This window comes from Hippocampus bargibanti, linkage group LG07 (assembly GCF_051943395.1).
Source record: "Hippocampus bargibanti isolate YZ-2025 linkage group LG07, ASM5194339v1, whole genome shotgun sequence".
NCBI lineage: Eukaryota > Metazoa > Chordata > Actinopteri > Syngnathiformes > Syngnathidae > Hippocampus > Hippocampus bargibanti.
In genome coordinates this window covers 20934972-20959528 of record NC_142740.1, presented here as the reverse complement: position 1 = coordinate 20959528, position 24557 = coordinate 20934972, and the positions used below count along the sequence as shown (strand labels likewise).

Genomic DNA, 24557 nt, shown 5'->3' with positions numbered 1-24557 from the left:
GAGAGTGCATCCCTCCCTGCTGTTGGGAAAATGAAATGATGGGGATAAATGGCTTAATGGGAGTTCAAAGACTCAATGGCGGCAGCAGGTTCTGTGAATGCAAAATGAGGCTCCTTTTATGCGAAGGAAACTTCTATTCCATTGTCGTGAATGAAGCCGTACATGTAGAGAATTTCAGAGCCAATCCATGCAATTATGTGTCAAATATTTACATTGCTTCAAGTAGACATAATCTTCAAAGACATTTAATTTATTTCCAATGACAAAGAATCCAATTCGGACATCAGTTTCCTGATACTGTATAATGTGTCACATTCACTCTTATTGTTTACAACACTAAGAGTGCTAACAATTAGCACTGACTGACCCTTATATGTGGAATTTAACATTAGAGCTTCACAAAACAGCGTGCCGTGATATCAGAACCAGAAAATCAGAATCAGAAAACCTTTATTCGTCCCACAATGGGGAAATTTGCATATATGTATCAAGAAAACAGAATTTGATGAGATCGGTAGTTTGGCCATGTTACTATATAAGTTAATCAAACGGCTCCTGAAATCCAGATCTCTACCTAAAGCATTCCTGCAGTGGAAACATCTGCAACAAGAAATAATGAAGACTGGAATGTGGACTGTAGCCGCAGGGTTAGCTCCCTGCTAACCTAGAGACATCTGATAGACGAGGCGGGATGCGAGAGACGTGACGAAAAAGATCCAGGTGAGCTTTTGTGAAGGTGGAATATGATCATGTAGGAGAGGCCGAGGGAGGTGACAGTGTGCTGTGTGATGATGAATTTCCTTCCATCAACATTCAGCTGCAACCTAAGGAATACACTTATATAACTTTGATTTTATGTCGTTGCATGTGTGTGCCAATTATAACACTCCACTTTGCCATTTATAACTCTTCCACTTATCCAAGGCTGGGATGACTAATGTTGAAAGATTTGAGGTTCGGCTATGGCATTTTCCATTCATTTATCGCTGCAGAGAATGTTCGATGCCATGCTGTGGGGTGGTGACAGACTTTGTCCGTGCAAATACCGTTATTCAAAAAAGTATTAACACGATTCAATTCCTCACCTACTCAATTGAAATCCTTTGTTGTATTCAAACCACACTGTTAACTGGCCGAAAAATAAAAATGCAATCACAGTATTATTGTGTGTCTGTAAAGATGTGACTTGAAAAGGCAATATATATATTCTTTTAATACTATCCAGAGTGGAGTACTTAATCCAGCTCAGGAAGTCAGCATCACAGATCAAATAAGACATTGGTATCGAGCAACATCACACAACTATTAGGCACCTTGCAATTAGGACAAACTCAATGATTTAGTATTTTTGCGAAATCCTCCATTACCATCTTTATGCAGTTCTATTGATTGTCTGGAGGCTATGAACACAAGATCGTGATATAGCGATGTTTGAGAGCACAGAGGCAAATTATTATTATTATTCTTGTTTTTACGCTCAGAGAGTTAAGACTAAAAATATGAATTAATTCATGTTGCAAGGTTGCTTTAGGAAAGGAAAGTTGTGATTACAGGTAGACATGAAAACTGTGGATTGTTCTAGATGTTTTTTGGTCATCATTTTACATACTGAAATGATTTTGCTGATTTGTAATGTGATCAACATATGATATATATTGTTAAAACACTACCTGTAAATAAATAAATAAATAAATAAACAAACTGAAGTAGGCCAATGAAGACATCTGCTCCCCTTTGGGACACTATCGTATAGACTGTTTTTTTCTTCTCAAATCCTGGCCACTCAAGAAAGTCGTCATGTGTTTCATCTGCAGGAGCGGCGTGGAGATATTTCCTCACTTAGTGTGTAGGACAGGGAGAATCAAGTTGTGTTCTTGGAATGGGAAGGCAGGAATGAACATGGACACTCCGAGATGAATAAATGGAAGAATTCACCCCTTTGGGGGTGTTTTGGTGAATAATTGGAATACATCTCTGAAAATATTTCTTCAGCCGTCATCTGTACTTCTTTGAAGGTGTCAGACATTTCGCTTCTCATCCAAGAAACTTCGTCAGAAAACTAAAGTCTTACTGGTAGTCTCGGCCCTATATATATCCCTACTGTCCAGACGTGGCAGCGCCGGACTCTGGTATGATAGGTCCCTGCTCTCAGGTTGGGGGTAGCAGAGGACTATTGTCGTTTCTATTGTCCTGACTAACGACTGGCCTGATTGCGCAATTTGCCCTGGTATCACCGCATCATCATGACTAATCCTATGTTGCCTAAGCAGTCTATTGTACGAACGATCCAAATTGAACCTCACCCTACCATTACAGTTAATGGGATCATTTTGCTGTTTTATGAACATAGCTTCTTTTACTCCCCTTTCAAACCATCTATTTTCTTTCACTAAGATTTTAACCTCATTGTCGTCAAATGAGTGGTTGCTAGCTTTTAGGGGCATATGTACTGCCGAGTGAGGCCCACTAGTATTATCCCTAGTATAGTATTATGAGAAGCGAAACGTCCAACACCTTCAAAGAAGTATAGATGACGGCTGAACAAACCTTTTCATTGGAATGAAAGGCTAAAAGTTGATTTAATAGGGCATGGCCCCTATAAGAATCAATACATTTATTTTACACTTTGCTACAATTAAAGTTTAACGTGAAACAAACAAAGGAGTATCCAAATATTAAACATTAATGTGACAACATTGTTAAACTTCTCAACCATTGAAAGAGAAAAGTGTTTGAACACCACATCCTTCCATTTCCAGTAGCTCAAAAGTCATTAGGGCTGTGTGTTTACTGGAATTGATCCCAGCGTATTTCAGGCTTATTATTGACTCGAAAATAGATAGACAGATGATGTCGTGCTTTTTCCCAGACAATTTCCTTTTTCACGAGAATCCATTCCCTAATTGTTATAGGTTTTCAAGGTGGACTGCAAAATATTTCTCTGTGGGATATGTGAATTTGATTGAGCATTTACTGATCCAGTGAAGAGCTGAGCATATATATTACCTATTATCTCCCCCCTTATCAAGGGCACCTTACATAACTGTTTACCACACAAAATATCTAATCTATCTATCATAACAGTTTAGGAAAGCAAAGGTTCTCACTATTTTTGGAATTTTCTAAAAAAAGAAAAAAATGACAACTGCTTTATAGGTCGTCCAATATTATTTACATTTTCAGGTATAACAATCAACTACAATCTTTCAAATTACTTCCTGCCACTCAGCTATGTGAAGAATGATCACAGATAAAAAAAAGCTCTCCTATTTGGTTATTCTAATTCCAATTTGACGGCATGTCCTACATTTTGCATGACGCGGAAAACTTGTTCACTGCTCGGAGAGAAATGCAAAACTGTGGACTAATTTTCCTTAAGTCCAATAAGACAGGTAATTTTGTGTCCTGAGCATGCTGCGGTGGTGGTGTAAATCATGCTTGGATTCATGGCGATGGCAGCAGATTGAGGTGAGGGGTTGGGTCGAAGGATAGCAAATACCCACCACCCATACAAACAACCGCACACAGAGCAGAAAAAATATGACCTCCATTGTAGTGCCTGATGACAAATTGCCAGTTGTGGGTCGATTACAAACCAAATTCCCTTGCATCTATATTATGCTGAGCTTGTCGTCTAAACAAATTCAAGGTCTCCAACTGTGCATTCCTGCAAAGTGAACAAACACTTGCATGTTAATGATTAGTAAAATGTTGGACCGTTAATGTAATATTCATGACCGGGTCGTGTTCAGAATGCATCAAACCCTAATGTAAAATCATTCACCTTAAGAAGACTTGTGAGATGATTAATGATTAATGGGTGTGTTTCAAGACAGAGGGTCAGATGTGTGAATGCAGAGATTTGTGAAGCCAAAAGTTACCACCCTTTGACAATAAATTGTAGCACCCAGACATGAAAAAACGATTAGCGTCTGACTAGCCACGGAATACGATAGCTTACTAAATCAAATGGTAAATACGTTACTATTTGTTTGATGCAGGGGAAGAAATAAAGTTCTCTCCATTATTATTGAAAGTGCTTTTTGATTCTAACAAATTATTTTCCCCCTGAAGAATATAAAACACAAATTAAAAAAAAATCAACAATTTTTCAGCAGTAGAAAAAAAAATCCCAAATTAAAAAGAAATTGTTTTACGTCAAAACATATGTAATGTGTGCTTGAGATCACAAAATAAGAAATTAGGAATTGCAGGTTATTTTAAGGCAGTTTCCTCTAGATGTATTGCTTAGCTCATGATACATGTTGTCAAGTAATCACTTATTTTCGTGTACTGTGACAATACAATTAAAATTTTGGCGACTGAGTAATTAAAATAGAGATTTTGTGACATGTATGCTTTACTCTTGACGAATGACCGCAGTTACGGCCTTTCACGTTATTTATTTATATACCAAAGCCTGACTCTCCAAAAGTACCATGATAACACAAGCTTTTTATTTTTAATTAAAAGATCAATTAACATCCCTATCTCTTCAGTCAGATTGGAAAACGAGTTTTCACCGCAATTAAGAAATGGACTCATCAGTGCATGACTTATCAGCTTACACACTGAGACACTGTTCCCAACTGCCATCAGTGGACTTCACTGTCATCTCTATTTTTTCACTGTCAGTCAGGAATGGTTCTGCTGCCAAGATGTATTAATTCAATAAGATTCCTATTCAGAACAGCAAAGGCGCATTGTGTACTCCTGGTTTTACTTAACGAAAGGTATATAAATAACCGGCTTAGTTGGAATTGTGTTTCTCCCACGGGACATTGAATCCATTGTGTGATTTTACCACCTAACAGTTTAAGGTATGCTAATACACGGATGCAATTCGCCGATTATTCTAGGAGGTTCACAAAAGAAAGCTGTCAATTGTGAACACTGTTGGTTATAAGCACATCTCATTATAAGTGATTTAAAAAGTAATGACTATAATTAGTGGGGCAATTGTTTTGGTGCTTATTATCTGTTAATTAATTTTCAGAAAGCTAACTGAGACAAATGCTTCTTATAACATCAACATTATGTCAAAGTATAGATGGTTTTGCCATGTTTGAGCATTATCAGTACGGAATGGCTGCCAGGCTTGGGCTGTGCCATAGAATAACTCATTGATGAAAAGGCAAAATGATGTTATTGTTGCTATATAGTCGCTCGGTAGCGACATACTTTTTCCTTATTATTTGTGGTGAGTATGACTGGACTGTCAACGTGCACACAAATTTAAAAAAATGAATCCAGTATTAATATTTGAATTTTCTTTTCATTGGTGACTCCAAAAAGTGCAGATGAAGCTAAAACTGAGTGCCTACACTGAAGTGGAACTAAGAAGAGCATTTAGTTTGCAAGAGATCAAGATTTTAATGCCCTGAATGTAGCAAGAAATCTAAATAGCAATCATGATGAGAGCTCAGGAGAGATGTTGAGAGACAGATTTACATCCCAACAGCTTGAGGGCAGTGACTCTACTTAGCATTAGATGTTAATCCATTTCATTCAAGTCTTATGAGTTGTAAGATACAGTGGTAATAGATACTGCAAACTGACGATCAACTAGACTTTACCCCTCCATATCTAAGTATACCCTATTACTGCGCTTGTGTAGATCAATAAACATATGGTACATTTAAATTTGATCAATGTATCAGTTCCGTCACCTCACCAACTTTTTCAAACACACACACACACACACACACACACACACACACACACACACACACACACACACACACACACACGCAAACACACACAGACACACGCACACACACACACACTGACATGTAAATATACTTTGCATTAAATTAAAGATAATATAAATGTTGTGTGAAGCAAATTTACATTGCACAATGATTTGTAAAGAATAATGTTAGGACTGTGTAAATATATTACGGCTCGATTAAGCACGGTTGAATTTTATGCCGTTTAGAGACACAAATCTTTTTGATGAAAAATCATTTATTGGATATTAGCCTGAGGACATGGGGGGCTTTTTAGGGGAACTGTGGGCTTTGAACAAACAATCATTGCTAACATATAAAGTGGGTGCATAATTAGATTAAGTTAGATTAGATTAGATTAGATTAGATTAGCCTAATCATACACCCACTTGATATGTTTGCATTGCATTCCAATAATGATCGGTATAGATGAGTTCATCTGTACCGCAACACATGTTTGCAGTTCAGCTAATCTAAAATGCATCACCGTGATTCATTAAAAATACTCTTGTTTTGGAAACAAAACAGTCATTTAAAAGTAATTGACATATATAGACACGGCTACTGCGTAAATAAGCAGAATTCACAGCTGTTGGGCTATCGGGGGAGCAAGGAACCAAAGACAGCAGACAAACTTGGAAGCATACATGAATTGTCTCAGGTCAGGGTAACCTTTCCAAAAAAACCTTCCTGTACGGAATAAACCGAAATAAATTAATCACTTTTGAACCACCAGTGTTCACTTGGCTCTACATCTTTGTGGGCAGTCTCACTCCTACTCAGTGGTGGTTGTGACTGACTGCTAACCAGTCCAGGGAACAGTCCATTTTTATATCACAGGAAACTGGGATGGGCCTACACAATGATAATTATGGGAAATGATTGGATATTTGTTTCCTTACTTTTTTCCTTCTCCGTCGCTGATAATCAATATGTAGGCTACAGAAAATATAAATGCACATCAATTTATTTGTAATCGGAGCCTTTGACTGGAAAATGATATAATGACACAATATGGGAAGAAAAGCATGAAACAAACTGCACAAAAGCCACACTTGGGGCTGACATGGTGTCAACAAGCTCTCTGCATCACACACCTGCAAACGGGCTTATTGGTGTGATTTTGAAATATGAACAGCTGGAGTACCCTTAAGCGGTTGTAGCAGAATACATCCAAAGTGGACAACAAATAATTCAGATGGGAAAACAGTTGGTTGCTTCGATGCAGAGGGGCGAAAGCTTCTACAAACTGTCAAATTGCGTTTTGCAACCTGGTGCTCTTCAAACTTCAGAGTGCCCCTTCAATATCAGAATCAGAATCAGAATCAGAATTATCTTTACTGCCAAGTATGTAGAACACACAAGCAATTTGTTTCCGGTAGAACACGCTGCACTAGTATCATCATCAAAAAATTGCTAAGTGGCACTATAGAGTTCCATTTGGGCTACTGTTGAAAGAGTTCAAAGAGTTAATGGTTTGGGGGAAGAAGCTGTTTAAATGTCTGCTGGATTTGGCGCACATGGATCGGTAGCGCCGGCCTGAGGGGAGTAGCTGGAAAAGGTGGTGGGCAGGGTGCGGAGGGTCCAGTATGATCTTCCGCACCCTAGTTTGGATTCTTGCAGTGTGCAAGTCCTCGAGAGTGGGTAGGGCGGTGCCAATGATTTTTTCCGCCGTCCTAACTGTCCATTGAAGTCGGATTTTGTCCATTTTTGTGGCGGCCCGAACCAAACGGTGATGGAAGAACACAGGATGGATTCGATGACAGCCGTGTAGAAATGTTGCAGCACCTCTTGTGGCAGGCCATGCTTCTTCTTCTGCAGCCTCAGGAAGTACATTCTTTGTTGGGCCTTTCTCAAGACAGAGTTGGTGTTGAGCTCCCACTTACTGTCCTGGGAGACTGTGATTCCCAGGAACTTGAAGGTCTCTACGGTTGACACGAGGCAGCTGGCTAGTGTGAGGGGTAGCTGTGGTGATGGGTGTTTCCTGAAGTCCACAATCATCTCTACTGTCTTGAGCGTGTTCAGGAGTGAGAACACAGTGGGAGTGCTTTCCAAAGCAGAAAGGAAAAAAAACTTTGATTCCTTAACACAGAAAGACAGCCGTAGTTTTGTGATAGCTTCATTTGGATTCACTTAGTAATGGGCACGGCAGGTCTGTGAGGTGAATTTGTTCATTAATGAAACAGTGTCTCACAGGGAGATTTCATGGTGGGCCCTTACTCATCCATCCCAGAGAATTCACCTCCTGTAGATTCATGCATTTGAGTGTGTGTTGGCAGATCACGAGCCAATAACCTACTGCGAGGATGAATTATGTAAATTTGAAAAGGAGGTTAGAGATCACGCTTTTAAGAAATAGAAAAAGTCATTATTTTAGCCAAGCGGGGATTTTCAGCAATATGAACAAAAGGATGAGACACCTTTCACACTTATGTGATTACACACAACATATTGTACAACGACAACAAACAAAAGCAGCCAGTAATGTAATAATTAATGTGGCCAGCTCATGACAACCTTGTGATACCTTAAGAACATAGCATTAGTAGTGAACACAATGGAGACGCCTCCATCTCCATTTCTAATTCTCCGCACCCTAGAAACTCAAACGCCTGGCTTAGTGTTTGCAGGTTTTTCCATAGCTGGATTCTGGGTCTTACGTTTGTTTTTAATACTTGGTTATTTCAATTAGTGGCCTTAATCTGTAATTAGCCCTGAGGTTAACAGCACTGTTATGCCCTCGAAAAATGAATTGTTTAGAAATTGGAGGCAAACTATCATGGCACATATTTAATTAGAATGTATAAGTATGTAGAATATATATATATATATATATATATATATATATATATATATATATATATATATATATATATATATATATATATAAAGAGAGAGAGAGAGAGAGAGAGAGAGAGAGAGAGAGAGAGAGAGAGAGAGAGAGAGATCCTGTGGGACTTCCAGATACAGACTGACAAGATGGTAATGGCCAACCAACCAGATATCGTGCTCATAGATAAAGGGGAAAGGAAAGCCGTTGTCGTGGATGTAGCGGTCCAGAGTGATGGGAACATCAGAAAGAAGGAACATGAGAAAATCGAGAAATACCAAGGGCTCAGAGAGGAGCTGGAGAGAGCCTGGAAGGTAAAGGTGACAGTCGTGCCTGTGGTGGTCGGAGCACTTGGGGCAGTGACCCCCAAACTCGACGAGTGGTTGCAACAGATCCCGGGAACAACATCGGATATCTCGGTCCAGAAAAGCGCAGTGCTGGGAACAGCACGGATACTGCGCAGAACCCTCAAGCTTCCTGGCCTCTGGTAGAGGACCCGAGCTGAAATGGGGACAGACACCACCCATGGTGGGTGAGACGAGGATTTTTTTTTAATATATATTTGATGATGGGGCGGCCCGGTAGCCGAGTGGTTAGCACAGCGGCTTCACAGTGCAGAGGTCGTGGAATCCTCGTCCCGTGTAGGGGCTTTTCCTCCCATGATTGTCCCTCTTCCAGCACCTCATCCTCTGTTCCCCATTGACTGAGACATTCTCTGAGTACATCATCCGTTGGAGCCTTCTCTTTGATGTATTCATGGCGCTTGGATGTTTCATCCTGGACAGTGGCTCTCACACTCACTAGTCCCCGGCCTCCTTCCTTACGGATTGGGTACAGTCTCAGGGTGCTGGACTTGGGATGGAACCCTCCGTGCATGGTGAGGAGTTTTCGGGTCTTAACATCCGTGGTCTGAATCTCTTCCTTTGGCCACCTTATTATTCCTGCAGGGTCTCTGATCACTGGCAGGGCGTAGCTGTTTATTGCCCGGGTCTTGTTCTTGCCATTGAGCTGGCTTCTGAGGACTTGCCTCACCCGCTGGAGGTATTTGGTCGTAGCCGCTTTCCTTGTTGCTAATTCGAGGTTGCCATTGGCCTGTGGTATACCGAGGTACTTGTAGCTGTTTTCAATGTCTGCTATTGTTCCTTCAGTGAGTGAGACCCCTTCAGTGTGGACTACCTTGCCCCTCTTAGTCACCATCCGACTACATTTCTCCAGCCCGAATGACATTCCGATATCACTGCTGTAGATCCTGGTTGTGTGGATCAGGGAGTCTATGTCCCTTTCGCTCTTAGCATACAGCTTGATGTCATCCATGTAGAGGAGGTGACTGATCGTAGCTCCATTTCTGAGGCGGTATCCATAGCCTGTCTTGGCGATTATCTGGCTGAGGGGGTTCAGTCCTATGCAGAACAGCAGTGGGGAGAGTGCATCACCTAGGTATATCCCACATTTGATGGACACTTGCGTTAGTGGCTTGCCATTGGCTTCAAGTGTGGTTTTCCACATCCTCATCGAGTTTGCAACGAAGGCTCTCAGGGTCCTGTTGACCTTATACAACTCCAAGCATTCATTGATCTATGTGTGTGGCATCGAGTCATATGCTTTCTTGTAATCAATCCAGGCTGTGCACAGGTTGGTATGTCGGGACCTGCAGTCTTGAGCGACTGTTCTGTCAACCAGCAGCTGATGTTTGGCACCTCTAGTATCTCTACTAATGCCTTTCTGTGCTTTGCTCATGTATTGATCCATGTGTCCACTTATCTTAGCCGCAATGATGCCTGACATGAGCTTCCATGTTGTGGAGAGACAGGTTATTGGCCGATAGTTGGAAGGAACTGCACCCTTTGAGGAATCCTTCATGATCAGGATTGTTCGCCCTTCGGTTAGCCATCCTGGGTGAGTCCCATCCATCAGCAGCTGGTTCATTTGTGCTGCTAGGCGCTCGTGGAGAGCTGTGAGTTTCTTTAGCCAGTAGGTGTGGACCATATCCGGGCCTGGTGCCGTCCAGTTTTTCATACCTGAGACTCTTCCTTGTATATCTGCCGCTGTGATGGTAACTGGGTTCTGTTCAGGTAGGTTGCTGTGCTCCTCTTTCAGAGTCACCAGCCATTGTGCACTGCTGTTATGTGCGACCTCTTTCTCCCATATGCCTTATATATATATATATATATATATATATATATATATATATATATATATATATATATATATATATATATATAATCATCCTGCGCTACCACACAAAGTGCTGGTCCCAAAAAGAGGACAAGGGGAATATTCAAAAATAAAGAATACCAAAAACGACAATGGCGAGAAGCAACTCGCACACGGTGGTGCAGAAACGTAACATTAATAATAACAATAATAATAATGTAGTTTCCGGACTATAGAGCACACCTGATTATTAGCCGCACCCACCACATTTTAAGAGGAAAACCGATTTTGTACAGACACAAGCCGCACCTGTATATAAGCCGCATGTGCCCACATTAAAACATGTAACACAAACACAAAATTAACCCAAACCCGACTTCAAGTCCCGCGAATGAAACTAAATGTCCTTCATTGAAGTCCACAGTCCAAAAATCACAGCCGGCAAAATGAACGGAAAATGATACTTAAGGTTTGACGCAGGGCTGCAGAGTCCGGGTCCCGTTGAAGGTAATCCAAGGGAAAAAAGTTTATATTTCCAAAGGTAAGGGAGGGAGAAATATATATCCACTATTGTCCGCCGCGTCCACAAACAGGTCGCTGGTCGTCGCCTCGCTTCATCTATCGCAGAGTCAGCGAAAACTTTAATCTTTCGCAGAGAGTTCAGGTCAAACTCCTCCGTGCCAACGTGCAAAAAAAATCCACAGTGTCTGGTCGAGCCTCTGTCTTCTCTCACACACCTTCTTCTTTTCCTTTCGGCTTTTCCCTTCAAGGGGTTGCCACAGCAAATCAATGTCTTCCATCTTTAGAGGTTTGATCCGCATGTTTGTTTTGGCCAAGCTTTTATGTCGGATGCCCTTCCTGACACAACCCTCTGTATTTATCCGGGCTTGGGACCGGCACAAGAAGACATATGTCCCTTTGTGGCTACAGAACAAGCAACTCACTCAGTAAAAGGCTCCCAAACACAAAATCAGGACAGCGACATTCAAAAAACCAAAAAGTATACTCACCATTTGATGACAATGTACAAATAACAAACACTCTGATCCTCTCCTCTTTCATATATAACTGCTTCATACAACAAAGAGGTTGCAGAAAAGTGCTTAAGATTGAATAACGGTCTGTGTTTTTTGTGTTGTGTAATATTTATTTTGACTTAATACATTCTAAATTTATGTCATACCACCGCAGGTTTTTCTTTAACCAACTTTTTACCCCCTCTTCACCTTTTTTGTCTGTCCCTCACCTTTACCAGTCCCCACTTAAACCCGTCACCCCGCGTTTGTTCCGCCCCTCCTTTTTCATTCACGCGTGCAAAACATATCAGAATAAGTGTCGAAAATAAATACAAATAAATGCAGTACAAAAATATACAGTTGCAAATACATATTATACATGGGTTAAACATATTTACAAAGAAAGACGGTACACCGAGAGAGTTGTGAAAGTTTTAATAATAACCGACCTTTCATCCCAAACGGTGCCTGTGACAGGGCAGTTAATGGTATCAACACGCTAGCAACACGGTGGCGATTGTTTTTGCTTTCAGTCTGACAGTCTGATCTGCAGTGTCGAAACACCTCGGCCATCTACTCTCTGTGTGTTCACCCAGTATTCTAGAAGGTTTTCCAGTTCAGGCCACCTGCTTTTATTACCTCTGAAAGCTTTTTACATTGCTCCAGTTCTTCCCGCTGCTATTTCCAGCGTCGCACCATCGCTTTGTCCATGCCAAGTTTACGTGCAGCAGCTCTGTTTCCTTCTTTATCAGACTGCTCAATTGATTGTAGCTTGAAAGCTGCGTCATATGCCTTTCTTTTTGCATTTTCCATGATGAGGGTATGTTCACGCTAATTTAATTTATGCACAAGACAAGAAGATGCAGTCTTCCTCGACGTATATATTCCACCGGTATAAATCTTACCTTTTCTACTCGAGCGCCGTTGGCGGCCGTTTAAAAAATTACATAAATTGGCCGCATCACTGAATAAGCCGCAGGGTTAAAAGTTTGGGAAAAAAGTAGCGGCTTACAGTCCGGAATTTACGGTAATAATAATAATAATAATAATGATAATACTACTACTACTACTAATAATACATTTCATTTATAAGCACCTTTCAAAACTGGGGGCGGGGGGCTCGGACGAAGATATAAAAAGTCCAGGGTAATACAAAGTACAAATACAATTTGACAGCGTCCCGTTTTCGTACCCACTGTCGTGAAGAAGTGGTGGGTGGAAACGGGAAGGTGTGGCCCCGCCCCCATCTGTCAATCCGAATGTGACAATCGGGGGGAGGGAGGGGTGTCCACCGACACCGAGGCAGAGCGGGTAGGATCGCCGCGACGCATGCGCCGCGCTCACGGTCGGCAGCGCCTCCACTTTGAGACAGGTGACCTCTTCTGGCTTCTCCGTTAGCAGGGAGAGCGATCTTTCGAAAGCTCATTTGTTATGATCACATGATCCTCGCGTCAGCCATTTTGAATACTTTTCGATTTCCGACCGTTTGACTTGCGACCGTTTTGTCGGAACGTAACCCAGTCGTAAATCGGATGTTACCTGGACTGTGTATATTCCTCTCAGCAAGATTCCCTATGGGCTCATTTACAAATCACCAAAAGCAAGAAAACCACAAAGTCTGGACAATTTTCCACAATGTCAGGAATCAATAAAAAAAGAGTGAGAAATTGCTCAGTGACAGGAACACTCTGATAATCTGTCATCGTCTGATAACTCAAGGCAGGAAACACTGTTTTCACACTTGAGGAATGTCACTGAAGTACCAGTCCCGGAAACTCTCTCATTTGAATGCCTTGCGTGTCAAATTTCTGGTCCATCTCCCACAGTTATAGCCACTGTATATCGTCCCCCTAAACCACATCGTGACTTTTTAAAAGACTTCTCAGCCGTCCTCACACACCTCTCCACTCTGTCACCAAATATTATTATCCTTGGGGACTTCAACATACACATTGACAATTCCACCCATCCCCTCACCAAAGACTTTATTTCCTCATTGGAGAGTTTTGGCTTACACCAATTCTCTGATTTCCCCACGCATATAAAAGGGCATACCCTGGACTTAATATGCTGCTGTGGTTTTACCCCCGCCAACTGCACAGCAAACGAACTTCCTGTAACGGACCATTTCCTCGTCTCATTTAACGTTCCCATCACACTCTCTCTCCCCAAGCCACCGCGCATCATCACTTATCGGAACATCCAACACATTGACACTGTCACCCTCACTGCAATGGCTGCCAACCTCAAACCGGACTACAACTCCCCCCCTGATGAACTTGTTTCCCAATACAATATGGACCTTGCACACATGCTCAACACCCTTGCTCCTGTTAAATCCCGGTCAGTCCAATTCACTCGATCCGCCCCTTGGTTCACCGCCCAACTCCGCTCCACCAAGGCGAAAACTCGGCAGCTGGAAAGACTTTACAGAAAGACCGGCCTCACCACCCACCAGGACATGTACACAGCTCACCTCACCCACTACAAGGACTCTATCACACGCGCAAAATCGGAATACTATTCTGGACTGATTGATGCTAACAGTGGGAATTCACGGACTCTGTTTTCCCTATACAACAAAATCATTCTTTCACTCCTCAGACACCTGCAACGCACTACTTCTGTTTTTCACTGAAAAGATCAACAAGATCCACCAGCACCTCGGCTCCTCTGTATCCCCCCCCCTCCCCCAACCTTCCTACTCCCGATCAACTGCTGTCGTCTTTTGAACTCCCTCATCCCTCCTTACTTTCTGACCTCATCACCAAGTCCAAGAATTCCACCTGTCAACTTGACCCCCTCCCTACTGTCCTCATCAAATCTTGTCTACCTGCTCTCCTCCCTTTTATTTCAGCTATTATTCACTCCTCACTGTCCACTGGAATTGTTCCTGTCCCTCTTAAAACCGCAGCTGTAACACCAATCCTGAAAAAACTTGGTTCAGATCCCAATGATTTCAATAACCTACGTCCAATTTCACATCTTCCATTTATCGCTAAAATTCTCGAAAAAACCGTCGCCTGTCAACTCCACTCTCACCTCACTCACAATAACCTCTACGAACAATTCCAGTCTGGTTTCCGTCCCCGCCACAGCACTGAATCAGCCCTCATAAAAATCACGAACGACCTTCTCATAGCAGCAGATACCGGCTCCCTCTCTATTCTCATCCTTCTTGATCTATCTGCGGCCTTTGACACAATTTCTCACCCCATCCTGCTCAACCGACTCTCCACTCTAGGCGTGACACACACCCCACTCAGTTGGTTTCACTCCTACCTCACTGGCCGCTCACAGTTTATCCAAATTACCTCATTCACTTCACGGTCCTCCCCTGTGTCTTCTGGTGTGCCCCAAGGTTCTGTCCTGGGGCCCCTTCTCTTTATTATATACCTTCTTCCCCTTGGTGATATCTTCCGCAAATTTGGAATTCATTTTCACTGCTTCGCGGATGACACCCAGCTCTACCTCTCCAGTAAACCCGACGCCTCTCTTCCACCTGCATCCCTTACACTTTGCCTCTCAGAAATCAAATCCTGGTTTTCTCATAACTTTCTCAAACTAAACAGCGAAAAAACTGAACTTCTCCTTGTCGGTACAAAATCCACCCTTCACAAAGCAAACAGTTTCTCTCTCACCATTGACAATTCTACCGTGTCCCCCGCCCTTCAGGTTAAGAGCCTGGGTGTCATCCTTGATAGCACACTATCTTTTCACTCCCACATAAATAACATAACCCGGTCTGCATATTTTCACCTCCGCAATATCAATCGTCTCCGTCCCTCTCTCACCCCTCACACCACTGCTATCCTCGTCCACAGTCTCGTCACCTCCCGTATCGATTATTGTAATTCACTTCTTTTCGGGGTCAATCAAAAATGTCTCCATAAACTCCAACTAGTCCAAAATTCCTCAGCCCGGATCATCACAAAAACCCCCTCATTTCACCACATCACTCCTGTCCTCCAACAGCTCCACTGGCTCCCTGTTAAACTCCGCATTGAATTCAAGATACTTCTGTTTACATTTAAAGCCATCCATAACCTTGCCCCCCCCTATCTGTCTGACCTAATTCAAATCTCCGTTCCTACTCGGGCCCTCAGATCCTCTTCCTCCCTCCACCTCTACACGCCCTCTGCCCGTCTCACAACGATGGGGTGCAGAGCTTTCAGCCGCTCCGCTCCTAAACTCTGGAACTCACTTCCACCCAACATCCGCAACATTGACTCCCTTCCTACTTTCAAATCTCACCTGAAAACCCACCTCTTTAAACTTGCTTACATGGTCTAATTTATTATGCTGTTTTATTATTTATTGCTTTATGCATGATTTTACTGTTTTGTGTTGTCTTTGTTGTAAAGTGTCCTTGAGTGTTCAGAAAGGCGCTTGTAAATTAAATGTATTATTATTATTATTAATTCACTCTCAATCAGAATATGTCTCTTTGTGCTGAAGGAGTGGTGACTTTGTCAGACAGTATGGTCTTCCTGATCACTTCACTCATCTTGAATGGAAAATTCATATGCTCGTTGCATGAAAGTGTGTCATCAGACGGTGACATAATGAGTTTCTTTTTGGGGAGGGTTGCATAATGGTTCTCAAACTACTTTTCATCCCTGAACCCATATCTCAGCAGAGGTATAAATAACTGGCATATAAAATCTGACTAAGACTCAGCTCATTAGCGCCAAGCATAGAAATAATGGCCACACAACTTAATTTCATAATGAAGCCAGAACTAAAGCGTCCATAACAATGAGCTGGAAAACGCCTTGCTCATACTTTGCAGGGCTCAACATTTTGGTAGTCATGAAAAATATACAATGGGTACATTATTTCTCAAAACCCAAGTTTTTTTTAACCCTTATTTAAAAAACCCCAATCATGTTGTACCACCATTGTCTGGCAGCCACTGATTCAGAGACCATGTGAAATTAGCAAAATTCCAGTAACACTCCAGTATGAATAGGTCATGCTTCCAATATCCAAACTACAGCTTTTATCTTTTTTTTTATTTGACCGTTCGTGTTGCAGACAGTGCACATCTGCCGCTTGCGCATGTTAGTAGAGGGCACGGCTTTGGTCAGATACCAGTGGGCCAAAGGGATTAGTGAAATGAGGTTACAGTCAAATCTTGCTAGCACTTTGAAAATGGCAAATGCCCCATTCCACTTTGATAAAAGTGAGGCACAGGGTATCTATCCAGAAACCCATAAGAATAAAAAGAGGAACACTTTTACAAAGAAAGACAACGGTTTCATTCCCTCTCACGCCTCTTAGTTGTGCTTTTGTTTCTGTTTCCACAGCAGATAAAGTCCAGTATCATTCATTAATGTCAAAGCTCCTCATTACTGTCTCCTCACACTTTTGGAAGACTCATTAACTGCATAATGGAATAGCGACTGGAACAGTCAGACCTTCCCTTAGCGTGAATTAATCACCTATATGCACAGACAAAAAAGGACTTACCACATTAAATATTAAGAAATTCAGCATTCCTTTTCTCCGGCAACATTTGGAGGGTGCACTTTCTGGAGGTGCATCTTCAGGGATGTGCCGCTGCTATCATCGAATGCTGCGCCCGCGTCTTTTGTGAGGTTGAAAGGCCAGTGTGAAGCATGCTGAGAATGAATGTGTGTACTTACAGTTGACTGTGACTTTTACTGTTTTGGTGTCAGGAGAGGCGATGTCATTTAAAGCACTGCATTCATAGTCTCCAGCTTGGTCCCTTGTGATGCCGGTGATGTTGAGATATTCACCGCTGTCATACTTCCTGGCTGTAAAGAGAGAAACGAAGGCGCTGACTGCATGCCTACAAAGACCACTTATGCCTATGCACACACTCTGTAAACTCAATATAGTATAGCTATCATCTTACAGTTAGCCGTGGTTTATGTGAGGATGTCTGGGAAAGCAATTCAATAAAGTGTTGTAATAAACTCTTGGTGACCTTCCTTTCATCATAAAATAGCAGCTGATGAGCAGTGCACTCATGCACTCATATAGATGTTGTGGTTGGAAATTAAACGTTGACATCTCCACCACTAATTTGCTTATGATTAACTCTAGGCCAGGAAATGTATTGAGAGCCTCCACATCACCAAGGACAAGAGCAAGCACACGTCACTGCATTAGTGCAGAATGTCAGATGCACAATACACCATGATGGCATGAAGGCAAGGCAGTCCAGGAAGAAAAAAAAAACAACATGCACATGCACAACAAAAGGTGTCCGCTGCAATCAAAGGTGGAAAAGAGAAGACAACTTTGTGCTGATACATTGCAAGCAGAACACACACAAAAAAATGCACAATCCCACTTTTCTAATCCATGATCCTTTCGACTTTTGTGTTGTGGCAGTTTCAATAAATAGTCTCTCTTAGAACCGCTGTGACTTTGAGTCCATGTAAATATATGATTGTCTTCCACTACAATCGCTGACAAAGATTCTTGGATAAGAAGCGGAACCTCCAACACCTTCAAAGAAGTACAGATGACGGCTGAAGAAAGATTTTCATTGACTCCCACTACAATATCATACACTCACATATCAAATTGAGGCAGTATATAATTGGTCAACTGTTTTCAATTAATTTCAAAGTAGGGGTTGGCAAGAAAAATAAACAAATAAATAAAAAAAAAGTACAATATGGCTAATCTCGGTATTGTTAAAAGTGAATACAATGTGTGTGCCTTGGCAGGATGCATAAAATGATGGACGGATATGACACCGGTGCAGCTGGAAGGGAAAGCAGGCTGAACCCTTGACAGGCTGCTAGTCAACTAGTTACGAGCACATTAACATCATTTGGTTTCACTGATGCGGTTAATTTTGAGACGTGAGTATGAGAGATGTCTTTCATTCAGTTCACAGTTTGATACAATATACCTGTTCAAGTTATCTTTTTCTGCACATACTTTTCATTCATTTTACATCATTTGCTCACTGCACACCAAGACAAGCACACGGAAAATCCGACTGGACCCTTCGCACCGGGCCCACAACCTTTTCCAGCTACTCCCCTCAGGCAGGCACTTCTGATCCATGCATAGCAAATCCAGTAGACATGTGAATCACCCTAGCCATTAACTCTCTAAACAGTAACCCAAATCTAGGTTATGTTCGCCCGCTCTGCTGCGCTGTGCTTCACTGAGACTTGGCTCAGTGACCGCCACCCGGATTCCGCACTACACCTACCCGGATTCCGTCTCCTTCGGGCCGACCGTGATACGGAGCAATCGGGGAAATCCAAAGGCGGTGGACTATGCTTCTACATCAACGAAGAATGGTGCACCGATGTCACGATGCTCGACGCACACTGCAGCCCTGGTTTGGAATCGCTGTCTCTCAACTGCAAGCCATTCTACTCGCCACGTGAGTTCGCTTCCTTTATATTCGTTGCCGTGTACATCGCGCCACAAGCTAATGCTAACGCGTGTATACAAACGCTAGCGGACCATGTAAACCATCTCGAAATAAAATATCCAGAATCACCCCTGATCATTTTGGGTAATCGAACACGTTTAAACCGTGAACTTCCCAAATATAAGCAGCATATTGACTGTTTCACCAGAGGAGAAAACATTCTAGATCATTGTTACACAGCACTCAAAGGCGCATACCGGTCTGTTGCGCATGCAGCATTGGGTCTTTCTGACCACTATTTAATCCACTTAATTCCCACATACAAACAGAAACTCAAATGTGTAAAACCGGTAGTCAAGACAGTTAAAACATGGACAGATGAAGCAAAGTTATCGCTACAAGAATGCTTAGACTGCACTGATTGGAGCGTCTTTGAAACTTCAACGGGCACATTGGATGAATACACAGACACTGTAACATCATACATCAGTTTCTGTGAGGACATGTGTGTACCAAAAAAGTCCTTCCGCTCATTCAACAACAACAAGCCATGGTTCACTCCCAAACTCAGGCAGCTTAGGAAAGAGAAAGAATCCGCATTTAAAAGCGGCGATCGAGCAGTTTACAAACTCGCCCGAAACAGGCTGACGAAGGAAATTAACATCGCAAAGAAAAGTTATGCGGAGAGGCTTAACAAACAGTTCTCCGCTAACGACTCTGCATCGGTGTGGAATGGCCTGAAAGCAATAACAAATTATCATTTACCTTCCCCCCAAGCAGTGTACAACAATGGTATGGCTGATGAGTTAAATACATACTTTTGCCGATTTGAAAAGGACACCACCATTTCCCCGGTCTGCCCACCATTACCAGAAACTACCGTATCTCTGCCCTCTGCCCTACAGATCCACGAACTGGACGTTAGACGGATCTTCAAGCAGCAAAAGATCAAGAAAGCTGCAGGACCTGACAGAGTGTCCCCCTCCTGCCTGAGAGTCTGCGCTGACCAGCTGGCTCCGGTCTTCACACAAATCTTCAACAGATCCCTGGAGCAGTGTGAAGTCCCATCCTGCTTCAAACAGTCTAATATCGTCCCAGTTCCAAAGAAACCAGCACCCTCGGGAGTGAACGACTATAGACCTGTTGCTCTGACGTCTGTGGTCATGAAGTCCTTTGAACGCCTCGTGCTGAACCACCTAAAGAACATCACCGGACCTCTGCTAGATCCTCTTCAGTTTGCCTACCGGGCAAACAGGTCTGTAGAGGATGCAGTCAACATTGGACTGCATCACATCCTCGACCACCTTGACAACACAGGAACCTACGCAAGGATCCTGTTTGTGGACTACAGCTCTGCGTTCAATACCATCATCCCAGAACTCCTCATCCCCAAACTTCTCCAGCTTGGTGTGTCCCCCACGATCTGCCAGTGGACCCTCAGCTTCCTGACAGGACGGACACAACAGGTCAGACTGGGAAATATATCATCCACAACACGAAGCACGAGCACTGGAGCCCCGCAGGGATGCGTCCTCTCTCCATTGCTCTTCTCTCTCTACACGAACGACTGCACCTCAACGCACCCAGCTGTCAAATTCATAAAGTTCGCAGACGACACCACGGTCATCGGTCTCATCAAAGACGGCGACGAGTCTGCGTACCGACAACAAGTGGAGCAGCTGGAGCTCTGGTGCAGCCGTCACAACCTGGAGCTGAACACGCTCAAGACAGTTGAGATGATGGTGGACTTCAGGAGTATAGTGCTTATTTGCAATATGGCATAACCCTGTGGAACAGCATTCCATTATAATCATTGTAGCTCTAGCTCTATACTCACTTGAACCACAGATACTAACCTATATAATCTCCAGCACCAGACACTTTGAGGGGCTCAAGGACATCTGCATAATTGCAAATTTGTTTTACGACAAATATGGCGACTGATCACTTCAAAATGGTTCACTGATTTTTTGCACCAACTGTACAACTGTTAGCGTATTTTATTCTACCACTGATCACTTTAACTCTGCTCAATACCTTGCACATTGTTTCAGTTGTTCAGAGAGGTACCACTTACATTAAGGAATTACATTATTTTAGCCTTTATTCATGCCCTCCATACTTATTTGTCATGTCTTTTTATAATGATACTCGTGCAATTTTTGTTCTACCGAACACAAATTCCTTGTGTGTTCCACACACCTGGCCAATAAAGATGTTTCTTTTGCTGATTTTGATTCTGATCATATGAAATCAATTACAATACCAGATATGTTTCTGTGCAATCGTTATTTCTATTGTGGAGAATATCAAGTGTCTGCAGTGCTGCAACTCCTATGATTTTTGACCCAAAGTGAAGCCACCCACAACGAAGGTTTGGAGGGCATTGCCGTAAGTGTATATTACCTAATGAGTTTCAAGATAAAACAGGACTGCCCTGATGAGTAGATCATAAAGCCCCACCAAAAAAAAAAAATAAATAAATAAATAAAAAAGCATTGGTAACATCAGGCTGGTTACTGGGAAAAACCAAACTAAACTAAAAAAGATATGGTAATTAGCAAAGTACGAAGCCCATAGATTGCGAAGAATAAAGTGAGACAAATAAGTACTACAAGTACAAACAGCTAGACGAATACAGAGTAAAGCAAAGGGGGTACTAAATACACCAGAATTGACTCCCAGAAAACAAGAACAATGAAAGAGAACAAAAAGAAAATGGAAAATAAACTAATTAACATCCAACAAATGCAGAATCCTATATCAATACGAGGCATGTCGCATACAATGCATAACATATAAAGTCATGATTTGTGATCTGTCTTGTGTGATTGTAAGGGCTAATTGCTGCTCCCTGGTGTGCTCTTCCCTGAGCCAACTAGCGGAAAATAAGGGCACATTTAGAAATCGACTCCAAGAACATAATAGCTTTCGCCTACCAGATAAAAAATTGTTGATCAAGTGGGACATTTGGTAATTCACTGTGAAAAAAGGGGTGTCATAATCTGCTCAAGCACTCCAACTGGGGAAACTATGTGTCCAGCGTGTCGGGCAGCACAGGTGGAAAAAGTCCAAGCACAATCTCCTGACTGGTATATAACATGAGCTACGTTTGGAAATTAATGAGAGCCAAGCATGGTCTTCTTCCCCAATCACACCACTCTCAGTATGGTGTCAGGGTGTCATATTGAATTTCTTAACATAACCTAAGAGAAACATGGGACTAACAGGAAAAAAAAAAATCTCGAACAGAATGTGACATGTTTGCTGTGAAAGTAGTCACGTCCGGGCAATGAGAGTCAGCAGTCTGTTAGAGTAGACCTGAGGGTCCCTTTCCCTCTTGTTTACTATGCACCATCTCCAACTCTGAATAGCTACTACCTCTTTGCCTCTTAAAATGTTTATTAGCATTTGTGTTTTATGTTTCATGTTCAAGGAGTCCAAGATGGCGCCCGAGTAGGCAGCCGTCCGCAAGTGCTCTCATGAGCCTTGCTTTTTTTGTTGTTTTTGTCTTGTTTTGTGTTTTCATTTGTCACTTTGTGTTGTTGTGCGTCGTGTGGAATGGATACGGATTGTTTTTCAGCATTTACCACAACATTCATCGAGGAGGAAACTGTGCTGAGCGGTTGCGCCTTTTCGGCAGCATGAATATGCCAGTACTGTTTTTGCTTTGGGAGGAATGTCAGTGCCATTCGAGTGTCAATGCTGGACAGCTCTGGGGCCATTGTGCTTTTTTTGCTCCTGTAATGGGCAGCCTCGATTTGTTCAGTGGAAAGGTCGGTGCTGTTGGACAGTCTGCGGCTGGATGGATCCATGGCTTGAGGAGCCTGCGCTAAGAAGAAAGGAGCGTCAGCGCAGAGCGCTGATGCGTATGTGGAACTGTTGCGGCTTGGAATTGAAGTGGATTCATGTGTGTCAGGAGATGTGAGACAATCTCTTTTCGTCAATGGATGCTACAGCTTCGTGTTTGCTTTCAACATTTAGCTTGTAGTCGACGTGCATATTCCACCATGATGTCCCAGATCCACTGGTGGAAAGACGCTTTGATTCTCTCCTCTTTCATCTAGAACCGCTTCATGTAACAAAGAGGGTCCAGATAGTGCTTAAGAATGAATGACTCTCTGTGTCTTTATGTTGTCACATTGTCTTCGTGCTGTCATGTTATTTGTTATTTAGTTTTTTTTTTGTTCTTTTGACTTCAAGACGGCGCCGCAAGAGTGGCTGCCTTTCCAGCAGCTCATGTATTTTGTTTTCCTACTTTCATCCTTTCATCACTTTGCTGCTGTGAAATGTAAATTTCTCCACTGCGATACTAATAAAGGCATATCCAATCCAATCCAACTGTAGTTAACGTTGAGCATTGTGCTTTGTCTCGAGTACTTTAAAGTAGTATAAATATAGATCAGTTGAATTAAGGTAAGTGAAGCCAACTGTGGTGCATAGAGCTCAAAGGCACCACTTGGAAGGTGACCCCTGTGTTATGGACACTACTATATTGGTTAGCATTATACAGGTATTACGATTGGATGGGGCTCGGATAGGACTTAGTCGTCTTTGTTTGATGAGTGTGCAGTTCTTGCAAACTGCAGAATGCGGGTCGTGGTGACAGCAATGCTGATTAGACTTCCGTTATAAATGGAGATCCGAAGTGGGATGATATGACAAGAAATTGGGTTTAGCTAAAAAAATCCTGAAGACAGGTGATCCCTATGGAGCAGATGTTGGTGATGGCGATTGCAAGGAAGATTGGACTCGGGCTGGTGTGTGGGACGTGAACGTGAAGGGCAATGTCATATCTGTGTGTCATGTCAGTGGCTGTGTATGTGACCTGGTTCATGTGTCCCATGGTGTCTGTACAGGTTTTTCAAAGTGAGGTTAAGTAGTGTAAATAGTGCTTGATATTAATGTTTTATTGCGCTCAACTAAAACTGCAAGAAGTGATTTTCATATTCCTGTCCATGCATTAAAAAATAATAATAAAAAGTCTGATGCCAGAGCCGTTCCAACAGGCCAATTACACATATATACTATTTTTTAACCTCCATCTATCCATTCACCCATTATCATAACTACTTTTTACAATTCCATCATTTTTTGCAATTTTTTTGATGATGATACAGGGCAGCGGGTTCGACCGGAAACAAATTCCTTGTGTGTTCAACATACTTGGCAATAAAGATGATTCTGGTTCTGATTTTTGATATGCATTTAAACAGCGCAAGTCTCAAGAAAAAAAATGCATGATGCAATTGGTTGAAGTCAGGCTCAGCTCTTCATAAGTCATGCCTCTTTTAGAAACCTGGATGGAGGGAAAATAAAAAAAAATGAATAATCATTTGGCCATATGTCCCACCAGCTATTATCAGCAATCAAATTGGTTTTTAGGTGCAGCAGAGGCTGAAAGAAGCGAGTGAATTATTGCATTGCTGGTTCTACATTTGTTGATGAATTGGAATCTT

General features: G+C 42.3%; 1 protein-coding gene across 5 annotated transcripts in view; it reads right to left on the bottom strand.

The window, feature by feature from the left end:
- negr1 (neuronal growth regulator 1) overlaps positions 1-24557 on the bottom strand; it is a 145552-nt gene that overhangs the window by 56453 nt on the left and 64542 nt on the right. For all 5 annotated transcript variants that reach the window (XM_089000702.1, XM_089000704.1, XM_089000703.1 and 2 more), the window contains exon 4: positions 17378-17509. In XM_089000702.1, coding sequence (XP_088856828.1) covers positions 17378-17509 — 132 coding nt within the window. The remainder of the gene's footprint in view (positions 1-17377; positions 17510-24557) is intronic.